This window comes from Lampris incognitus, chromosome 2 (assembly GCF_029633865.1).
Source record: "Lampris incognitus isolate fLamInc1 chromosome 2, fLamInc1.hap2, whole genome shotgun sequence".
NCBI classification, from domain to species: domain Eukaryota; kingdom Metazoa; phylum Chordata; class Actinopteri; order Lampriformes; family Lampridae; genus Lampris; species Lampris incognitus.
The window spans coordinates 13,835,418-13,846,719 of NC_079212.1; the positions used below are offsets into that span (position 1 = coordinate 13,835,418).

Consider the following 11,302-nt stretch of genomic DNA (forward strand, 5'->3'; position numbering starts at 1 on the left):
GTATGACTGTGCTGTCATGCCACCCATATCCGTGTGTGTTTGTGTGTGTGTTTGTGTGTTAATATGACTATGTTTCGTACCTGTGTATGAATACGGTATTCAGTATATCGTTTGCCTATTTTGCCCATCTACGGTTTATATGCACGGATTACTTTTGCTGCAGATTTCAAGGTTGGATTCTTGCCTTTTCGAAGAGCGCTATTTACGAATGAGAAAATGTCTTTCATTTGGGGTCCAACAGATATTCAGTGCAGTCTAACATAGTTTGAAGCAGGGGCTTTTCAGTGTTCAGGGAATGACTCAGTGTCTGTCTCGGGAATAAGCAGCAATCTTAAAACCTGTATCCTGTCTTGGGGCTTCGGGGGACTATGCAGGCTTGTCATGACACTGTAAAGTGGTAGTGTGAGTTTCTATCTCTTCGTGTGTGTGTCCAAACACTGCAGACACTTGTGCAAATTAGGCAACGATTGAAAATACGCAGGATTTACACCAAAATTGGATTCATCAATTAAGCTTTGGGCGAAACGTAATAACTGCATGCCTTGAAAGTCATTTAATAATTCTCTATCAAAATGAAAATATATTATTAGCCTCTTGACAGTTTAATCAGCTCTGTCTCTTACATGAGGGGGAACACACATACATACACACACGTGTGTGTATGTGTGTGTGTGTGTGTGTGTGCGCGTGTGCGCGTGTGCGTGTTGCACATCAGCCATTTAACCCTCTGCTTTCTGTGTCTGTTCTTTCAAGGTCTACGTAAATAGGACAGGGTCCAGGAGGGCGGTGACCCAGCAAGTTCCCACAGAGACAAAATGGCCGTTCTGACACAACCACCCCAGTGTGCTGGGGCATTGCAAGACATTCCTCCCTTCCTTCCTTTACTTCATTTCTACAGTTCTTCAAACGTGTTATTTACTGTTGTGCTGCCTGGAAATGCCTGCACTTTTCAGCTGGGATCCATTGTTTTTGGGTTTTTGGGAGGGATGAAGGGGTGTACGTGTGTCTGTGTGTGTGTGTGTGTGTGTGTGTGTGTGTGTGTGTGGGGTTACAGTAACAAAGTAACAAAGCCTCACATTGTATTCTTGAGAAAGTATCAAATCTCTTCTTTTGTGTTTAATTTTCTGCTGAGGTCAGATCGCCATGAGCTGCCCATAACGGTCGGTATAACCGTTTTATATAAAACATGTACAGCGTTCAGATATAAATACATTATGTGCGTAATGAGGGACTGCCCGGTCTGTGGCGGTGTGCCCTGGAGGACTCCGTGGTTGAGACTGTTGTTGCCGGGCTGGCTCACATCGTGGCCGGAGGGCTGAATTACAGTGGAGCCGGTGGAATGAGCCATTGTGTGCTGCATGTTTACTTTAGGCCAGGATCTACATGCATAAATACACAAGCAAAGCAGGAAGAGGCAGGGAGAGGAGGGTAGGAAACAAAGGAGCTGAACCTACAGGGGCTCCTGTTAAAAAATAGAAAACATAAATATTGAAAGAAAAAGAGAAGAATTTCGGTCAGCTTGAAATGCAAACTAACTTGCAAGAATGCAATAGAGCACGGGCGTGTGAGAGGAGGGGTTTTCTTAAGGAACGGACGTGCGAGTCTTACCTTTTATTTCTGGAGTCTTATAACTGTATTATTCTAGCAACGGCCAAATCAGTGTTTCTCTCTGCGATGTATCAAGTGTTTGTGTTAGACGACGTGCCGAAAGCAGACTCGTTGCTTTTCTCTCTGCTTTAAACAAAGGCTGCACAGCTCCTGGCCTCCAACTGCTGACAGATCCCACTGCTGACGGGGATAATCGCTACACACACGCAAAACGGTTACACACTGTGTTTTCCATTTCACGAGATACAATAGCGATGCGAAATGGGTTTGGTTTACTGTCTGTCTTGCACACAACAAGTCTGCATTGGGTGTGCGTGGTCGTGAAACCATCAGGTGTGAAGGTGGCACAATTATAGAAAAGCAACAACGAAAAACATTTTTTTTAAAAACAAACAAACAAAAAGTACCAGAGCATTGCTATCTTTATCAATACAACTATATAGATTCTCAGTTGTGGTAGTTTTATGGCATGTTTTGAAAAAAAGTTGGATATGGTAGCAATATAAATAACATATATTAATTGATTTCAAAATAACATGAACTGTTATCCTCTGAAAATGTTCAGGTGCCATCATAATTAAAGCGGCTATAGACCCCCCCCCCCAATTTGGAACACTTTCACGTCCCAAGTGTTGTGTCAAACCCTGTCTCCCCATCGAGATCTGCCCCCCCCCAACCAGAGTTCGATACAACACCAGGGTGCTTGATTAACCTAACCTCAACCTAACTCTAACTTTAAGCTAACGCTTACCTTACCCTATTCGTCACAGACAGCTAACCTGTTTCCATGTGAACGCTTTCGTATGGCTAGGGGGAAACGGATCTCGACGGGGAAACCGAGTTGGACACAACACCGGAGCTCGCTCCATCGAGCGAGTGAATGCTCGTCCGAGGTTAACTCTTGTTTCACCTCTGTTTCTGCCACTGTCCGTCTTCGCCTTCTTCTCCTCCTCCGTCAGCGGGGGTTCTTCTTCTCTTGCCTGGTAGAGTTCCCACTGTCACTTCGGTTGTTAGGCCGTCCGCCGTTTCCACTACCGGGGATAGCTGTCGATAGCTACCGGCGAAAACAAAAGCGCTATCCTCTTCCTATTTTGGTTGCACAACGGTTGACGCACTTCCTTTGGGCTGTAAATCGAGCCTTCATTTTCCCCCATGACATCATAGCCGGTGGCAGGCGGAGTAGCAGAGTGAAAGCGAGTTGGTGCTTATTGGGAACCAGTCTGAACGCCGATGGTGTCATTATTCTATAGCCATCACGCTGCAGTCAACATTTACTCCACAATGATAAGTTAAAGCAAAAACAAAAGTTGTCTACTGCCGCTTTAAAACCTTCTGCTATGTCTTAGTAAGATTAAGTCCGACCCAGTAACATACCACAACATTAGTTCAAAAGTGCGTAACCGCGTCATATCTTTATTTTCTCAAGTGTGCTATTAAAAAAATGGCAAGCCTTTCAGCTTCTACCACTTGTTTAGACATGGTCAATCTACTGCTCTCAGACGGAGCAAGGAGACCGGTGCCTTACTGTTTGTACATCTCTACTGCCCTCTGGTGGTAAATGTGCTCATGTACAATGTGAAAGGCTCTGCTCCTAAAAATGTCAATCATGTTTTGTTTTTAGTTTGTTTTTTTTCTCTCTCTTTCCTTTTCTGTTTGGTTTCTTATTATTGCTCAAGGGACAGTAAACCTTAAAAGCAGATGAATGGGCATGGCACGGGTAATGTTTGCATGTAGGGGGATCAAACATTGTGTCCTGCATGTTTCCCGCTGTATGTTTGTATGTCTTTTTTTTTGTTGTTGCCCGTTCTTCTTCTGTTATGCCCTGATGAAGACAGCATCCTCTGGTTATCAGCTGAATTGGCGTTCCTGATGATTTGAATTCTCGTCCGGGTAATTGCTGCCATCCGTGATGCGAACACAACCCTTGCAACCTTTGGAGCATTTAGTTCAGCCTTTTCGCAGTCTCCCCCCGGTATAACAAGTGTACCATATGCAGTTATAAAATCAGATTCTGTTGTGTCATTAGAGACACTATGCTGCCAGACAGACGGTAAAAAAAATTTTTTTAAAAAAGCTGTGAGGGATTCAGAAATAACTGTGAATCCCCAACCTCGTCCTGATTCATTTCCGAGTGACGTTGGTCCTCTGCCACTGAACCATTTTGGCTTGAGTGATCGTATTTCCACTGTCAAGATGCAATATTTTACACATCGTTGTATGCTGTTGACAGTCTGCACACCTGAGGCAACTGTAGCTACTATTGTGATGACCGAGTGGTAAACCCGTAGTGTTCCCCGTATTGTGACCTCATAAGCAAGGGGACCAAATGCTTCTAAAATCACTATGTATGAATAAAAGTCTTCCTTTCAGTGCAATACAGCCTCTCCCCCACACCCAAGTGATTTGCATTAGTTTAAACCTGTTATTGTTGTGTATGTGTTAGATTCCACTGGAAAAGAGTCCACCTCTTTGTAGATAATTCCGTCTCTTTGTATAGAAAGTGGAAAAGAGCTTTTTGTATTTTTCTCCTCTTTTTTTTGTGTGTGTGTGTGTGTGTGTGTGTGTGTTCTCTGCAGCCCCAAGCTCCATGTGACCTAATGGTGTAATTGTATTTGTCCAGAATTGTGCTTTGTGTTGTAAATAGCCATTTGTTAATTAAAGAACTTTTGATTATCTTATATATCAGTTAATTGTGCTGTTGTCGATGATCTCTCGCGTTTCATTCGTCCCGTGAGTTCTAACCTCCGAATGCACTCTCTTAAAATTGATAATAACCACGCAAAAATGGGCCCGTTAAAAATGTTTATTGTAGAAAAAAATGTACATGAACTCTTACAATATCAGCAAAAGCCAAGAAAGTAATGCATTTAACCAGTGTGGGGAGCAAAATCCGTTTGTTTTTTTGTGGGGTTTTTTTTTGTGGTTTTTTAAGGGAAGGCTTAAGGCCACTCGTGTTAACGCTTCGTGTTCACGCTGCACGCTACACTCTCAGGACATGAAGGCACGGACGCTGCCCCGGATGACGGCTCTGCAGATGGGGCAGTGGCGTAAGCTGGCAGCGCAATCGCTACACACCACCAGATGACCGCAAGGAATGAAGACAATGGACACTAGCTTGTCCATACACACCTTACAGGTCCTCTCCTCCTGCAGCTGTCTCAGCAGTTCCTCCGGACTGGGGTCCCCCACTGCTGAGGACACAACAGGGACACACACACATGTAGAACCACATTTAGACAAGTAAACCAAACCCGTGTAAGCTACTTGCTCTTGATTCATGATTGTGATGATGATGATAAGCAATGGTCGCCTCAAAGGGGCAATAAAATGTCAGCTGTGAGAAGCATTTTAGCCTTTTTAGTTAAATAAGTGGCCCTTTTATTATTATTTTTTTAAACTAAGACCCCCTGTAGAGTTTGACCTCTGACCTTTCTCTCTTATGGGTGTCCTCACATTTCCAGCGCTGGGGCCCTGCCTCACCTCTGGCTCTGACGGACCAAAAAAAAAGATTAACGTGGAGATGAATTGAACGTACTGTGGCTCTGTGACGTCCAGTCTGACGTCTAATATGATGTCGATATTCCGCTCGTTTGTATTTTTTTACTCATTCGGGTGAACACCAAGCCACATTGTGTGTGAGAGGCAAGCGTTTACTAAGGAGGAGCTGGTAATTTGAGGGTATTTTATGGGGGAAGGAAATAGGCTTGCCAAGCTATGATTCCTTGAGTCATCTAGAAAGGTGTACCTCTGCTCTGTGGCCCTCTCTGTCTATCCTCCTCCTCCGCCTGCAATACGTCAGTGACCAGGTCGGACACGGAGGTGTAGTACAACCCAGTCAAAAGGTACTTGGTCTGGACTAGGCTCTCCACTAGGCTAGTCTCGAAGCCCATCTGCAACACTGTCTGCACGACAGGAGAGAGCATGGCAGAGGAAGCCTCAAGACCTCCCACCACATCTGGGAGACGAGAGAAAGGGAAAGGTCAAGGAGACAGGGCAAACAGTCTTATTGCAGCGCGCAGTCTAAATATCACCCGGGTAGCGGCTTTGACTTTGACAAGTGGGCCAAGAGGCACGCCGTATAGGCACATCATTTGGGTTTCGTGCAAGCAAAGCGGCTCGGAGCGATTGCGCTAATCAGCATTGCGTGTGTGGAAATAAATGAATCGACCCCTTTGTAGGAAATTAGTCACGTATCAGCCTACAGAAACCTCGACTACACCAGCTGATTAGGAGCGTGTCCACGACTCTTCCACGATCTGTTGGTTCCCTCTCGCACCCCCCTCCCTTAGTGTGCAGGTCAGCTCAGGCCGCTGAACATCCAATCTGATTTTATTTATTTGTTTATTCATTTATTTATTTTGAGCAGCTCAACCAGGAGAACTGAGCAGATTTTATCTTGTTTCTCCGAAGAGGGCCTGTTCGGTGTCCCTCTGATTTGGGGCTCTAAGCGCTTCTGGCGAAAAGCGTTTTATCACGTCCCAATTCATCCCAACCCGGAGTGTCAATGTGTGAATATAGGGAGCCTCACCAAGCGGATTTAAGGATCATTTAATGAACCAGATGCGTGTGTAAATGGATATTAATCATTTGATCCTCTTGGCCCATCTCTCGGTGTAACGAGCAGCGATTGCTCCGCCCCTTCATTTCTGTCCAAGCTAGCAAGACCCAGCCAGGGTTGTGTGTTTTGACCCGTTTCACCATAGGTATCGAAAAAGTACTGGCCGCAAACCAAGAGGCTGCCATCATTGTTCGCTGTGGGCCCAATTAACAAGAATGGAGCAGGTTTTTGAAGGTTTTTCGGTACACGCTCAAGGGATCCTGCCACATCCCAGGTCTCAGTTACTCACCGGTTCCCGGGTTGATCTCTCTGGACATGGGTGTCTGTGATCCACCCTAGAAATGAAATCAAACTCAGGATTCTCTCCATGCCATGAGAGAGTGTAGCCATGATGACTGAAGTGGCATATGCTAACACGGAGGTGAGTGTGGTGTACATGTGATCACAGATTGAGCGGAGGAGGGAAATGAAGGTTCTCACCACAGTCTCGCCAAGGTGGAAGTGAGCATCCTGGATGTTGTTGATGTACTCCTGCCCCCTCGACTGGATCAGAAACTCACACCTAGGAGGCGAAACACAGAGAGATATGTATAGCTTTGGTCACCCATGCAAGGGCTGTAAATTTGGGATGCACCATATCAAGTTTGCACTGAAAAAAGACAACATTTATCAGCTCCTACTGCCGAAGAAGGCAAAGCAGCATAAAGGCAAATTGTGTTATCTGTGTCAACTTGTGGTGGCTCCTGCAGGGACAGACCGTGGGAACCACTTGGCATGCTCCTGCCAGGGGTCGTCCCCCGGCTCCCAGTTCCTCAGCCCTCCGTCGCAGTAGAAGCATTTGACATTGTCACCATGGCCTGAAAGGACACACCACCGTCAGAGGAATACCGATGATGCCGACACGTCGATTTAGCTTTTAAAGCTGCAAAACGGACGAGCTCCCTCTCCCACAGACACAATCACGCAACCCTCTCTCAACCCAAACCACGCAAACAGCTTTCCGACGGACATGTCCTACGAAATGTTTATTCAGCCATTTGCTTTTCTTCAAAGTTTTGCGTTCGAACGCCCCCCCCCCTGCGGAATCCGCAAACATCCAGTTGGATATGTGTGGCACCTTCTTTAGGTCTCTGCAAGGCCAGCTCTGTCCAGGTTGTTCTGTCAGCAGCCCCATGAGTCAGCAGGACAATTGTCCTATGAACTTGCTCACAAAGAGGGGTCTCTGGTGACCACGACACAGTTCAGAGTGTTCCACTGACAGTTTGGATTGCTTTTCATATGTTGTGCATAGAAGCGATGGACATTAAAACAAGGACACCTAGTGCCATAGAGACGAAACGCAACTGTTTTTTTTTCTTTTCAGAAAATTGGGGTTCATTCTGTTATTAAAGAGTTGTATATTTTGAGAGCGTTTTACGGCATTCGCCGACTGTTGTCGCCTACGTGCACGTGCATACATACACACACACACACACACACACACACATACACAAACACACACAAATACCATGTCACCCTATACATGTGGGGACCCCTCATTGACTACTTCCATTCCCTAGCCCTTAACCCTAACCTTCATAACTACATGCCTAACCTTAACCCTTACCCTAACCTTAACCTAATCCTAATGCTAACCTTAACCCTAAAGCCCTGACCCTCAAAATACACCCTTTTCCTCATGGGGACCCTTAAAATGTCCCCACAAGGTAGGTGGTTTCAGGTTATTCTATCCTAATGGGGACCAAATGTCCCCATTAGGATAGAATAACCTGGTACGTACACACACACACACACACACACTGACACACACAGATCCTGTGACTCTGTGATCAAAATAACACAGGATCGTTTCCTTAAATGTGTAACCGGAGGAAGCCCTACTACTTAACGCACATTTCAAATTGAGTAGATAGTTTCATACTTATGTAATATCCTAACAAATTGTAAAACAGATGCTTTTGCGCCGGTTCGAACGAGTTTGGCTCGTCGTGGTTTTAGTTAACCGACAACTCAGAAGAGCAAGCCGACACACCAGGGGTTGGTTTTCCCCAGAAGAGTGGTTTGTTTTAGCAAGTCCGAGGCGACGGAGCACGTCTCGACGGCGTTTCTGTGAAATCCTACCTCAGATGAAACCGCATGGGCAGTACCAAGTGATAGGCCGCGAGGGAGAGGCTAAGAGCCAATAGTTGCGGGGGTGCAGAAAAAAGACAATATTTTGCCAATTTCCTTGCCAATGAGCATTACAAATGTTAATTAAAGAAACACAAGATCTTAAAACGTCTCAAAGCAGCGCACAAGTTTAGATGCACTCACAAACATTTTCGGGAGGGTGGGGGAGTCGAGCCCCCCTCCGAATTTAACGCGTTTGGGTCCAGTTAATGAGTGATTGAGTTCAGAAGCCGGGTTCATGAAGTAGAACCACAACACAAACCCTGTAGGCATTATCATGATCACCAGCCAAGTGCACCTGTGTAGAAAAACCCTGCCCTGGCCAGAACGTCCGGTTGAACCGAGGCTCCGGTGGGCCAGTTGTGGAACGTGGTCAGCCGGGAATCCTCCGCCTCCATCTCGGGGTAGACCGCCTGTCCGGCCGCCCCCTGCTCGTCCACGGTCATCCTTTGGAGCTGGCTCAACAGCTGGCCGTCCACCGAGTCCGAGGATCCGGGCGCGACGCAGCGCGGGATGTTCCCCACGGCCCTCCCCAACATGAAGTTACAGGTGGGGAAATGCCTCTTGTGCTCAACGGTCGGGCTGTCCCCATGGACCCAATATCGCAGCACCCCTCCGCAACAGAAACACTGAACCTTATCCTCGGGGCCCAGGAAGAAGAAGCCCGCCTTGGCCAGGTCCTCGGAGGTGACCGGTGCGTCGGCGGGCCAGTTTTGGAAAGTGCGGAGCCTCTCCCCTTCGCCTCGCATCCGAGGCTCCTCGAGGATGTGCAGCATTGACATAGTGCCCCTGTCATCCGTCATTCTGTGGCGTACGTTTTTTTCTTTCTGCGTTTGTTCTGTGCCAGGCATCCCTCTTGCGCTCCATAGTGGCCTGCGCGCTGACCAACAGGATGAGAGCCGCGCACCCGCTGAAATAACACGAGCACAGCGGCCGCTTGCGTAGCAGACCGCGCGGATATGCGTAACGCGCCAGTCACCAGATGCCACGGGTCTTTTGAAAGACATCGCCACCCGCCGGAGGCCACTCTCGGTTTTGTCCCCTCAGTCTCACCAAGCCTCCCCCCCCCTCCTCCTCCTCCTCATTCCTCTCTCCCTGCACTCGGAACAGGCCCAGTAAGAGTTGGTCGAGTTATATCCCGTGGTAAAGATACACCAGAGACACCAGCGAAGTGGGGTTTCTCAAAAGAAAGCTTAAAACACAGCCTTTTAAGGTAGCTTTCCCTTAAAACCGCCATTTTATCCTCCCATTTGCCTTGAATTGTTGTACCTTTCATTCTCTGTTGTTGATTCTAAAGCACGGTTTGTTGTAGGCTCGTTTTTTTATTGTTTATTTTCCTGGTTGTGTTTTTTTTGTCTGCTTCTTTCGAATGTAAAGCTCTTTAAGATGCATTTCATATATGAAAGGTGTTATAATAAACAACAACAAAAACGATAATAATGAGGATTTCATTAAATGTAATGCCTTCGTCCATTGTATCCGATAAGGACTGCTATTGCTCAGGTGACATTTAGTGACTTCTGCTTCAAAGAAATACCCTTTTGCCAAAAATAGGCCTGACAACTTTACAGTGCACAAAATGTAAGATCTAGGCTATTTTACAGACGTTGGTCAGGAGAACCTTAAGCTAATTTCAGCTTTTACTAAAATGACATTCTAGACAGGCTTGATAAAAAGGATATTGGGTCTTAAGGCTAAGTGCAATATTATTTCACTGTGGCCTACTCTTGTAGCTTAAAGTTCATGAACCGGGCCGAATAGTCTGATCAATGAGCTTGTTGCAAGTATTTAACGTTTTGGACCAGTAATCGTTGAATTGTGCTGGAATGAGTTGACTTTGGGAAACTCTCGCGATAACGAATCGTTGCTGACATCTAGTGGCGAGTTGGACTAACTACAACGCATGTCGCTGAGAAAATTCCAGTTTGTCGGCAGCATGTAAATCTCAGTATCACATGACAGATTGCCGTCCACCCTCTAGATTTCGTGTTCCGCGGCCATAGAATTTGGGAGCGCAGAATTGACGTGTTCCCAGGGGGGTCTTCTGCGACAGAAGATCTGTGAACCAAATGACCTGTTGTAACACTGACTCGGGACGCTTGTGAACGTCAGCTACGCACAAGCCTAAATTAAGGATGTTATCATCAGCTGATTTATTTAGACTTTATTCATGGGCTAATTTAAGAAAGTCACAAGAGCTTTTAAGGATGGCCCTCCGACTCCTCAAAACTCTCTTGCAAAATGTCCCCAGGGGTTCAAATTTTCTCTAATAAAGAGTCAGGGAGGACATTTCGAACACGTTAAAGTCTCTGTTCGGGTACTATAAATAAGTACTCGAGGGTCTTTTCTAGTTGGGTGGCACAAGATTTTAGGCTGGAACCCTAAAATACAGGGTTTGCAACAGATTACAGGAGATAGATTACCACTTTGTGCTCTTATGCAGCGGGAGATTTACTGTCACTGAGCAGCTACACTTCTCGGTTTAATGAATTCTGATAGTGGAAACTTTTTCTGGGGTTTTCACCCGTTCATAAATATTCTCAAATTCAGACACATATCATTATACTGATTATATATATATATATATATATATATATATATATATATATATATATATATGTGTGTGTGTGTGTGTGTGTGTGTGTGTGTGTGTGTGTGTGTGTGTGTGATTATACTGATTATATATATGTGTGTGTGTGTGTGTGTGTGTGTGTTTGTGTGTGTGTGTGTGTTTACCCGTTTAGCATAAAAATGGAGAACTCTGTTCTTTTGTAATATCTTCCCAAAGTTTGGGTGATCATTACAATGAGGACAATTATAATGACACGGACCCTTTTAGACCTTTGACTTCTTTAATGCACCACTTCAACTGGAACTGAAGAGGACCCGCAACTTTTGCCACCTGGCGGTATTAGACGTAAAACAACATTTGGGAGCCCGGATGGAGCGGCCATTGGGGAAGTGCAT

General features: G+C 45.8%; 1 protein-coding gene across 1 annotated transcript; it reads right to left on the reverse strand.

Annotated features, from left to right (window-relative positions):
* Nucleotides 1-4,401: 4,401 nt before the first annotated feature.
* birc7 (baculoviral IAP repeat containing 7) lies at nt 4,402-9,327 on the reverse strand. The gene is made up of 7 exons (XM_056275042.1): nt 8,634-9,327; nt 6,924-7,023; nt 6,647-6,728; nt 6,456-6,501; nt 5,354-5,563; nt 5,037-5,096; nt 4,402-4,799 (listed from the first exon to the last, which is right to left on the reverse strand). Exons 1-7 carry the CDS (start codon nt 9,184-9,186, stop codon nt 4,597-4,599), a joined length of 1,254 nt encoding a protein of 417 aa, XP_056131017.1. The 5' UTR covers nt 9,187-9,327; the 3' UTR covers nt 4,402-4,596.
* Between the last annotated feature and the right edge of the window lie 1,975 nt (nt 9,328-11,302).

What these genes read in the sequence shown, in the direction of transcription:
- birc7 (XM_056275042.1), bottom strand. Translation starts at nt 9,186, where the DNA reads ATGCCTGGCACAGAACAAACGCAGAAAGAAAAAAACGTACGCCACAGA. An exon ending in AGAGATCAACCCGGGAACCG is followed by an intron (nt 5,564 to 6,455) that starts GTGAGTAACTGA and finishes CTCGTCTCCCAG; the next exon opens with ATGTGGTGGGAGGTCTTGAG. An exon ending in GACACCCATAAGAGAGAAAG is followed by an intron (nt 4,800 to 5,036) that starts GTCAGAGGTCAA and finishes TTGTGTCCTCAG; the next exon opens with CAGTGGGGGACCCCAGTCCG.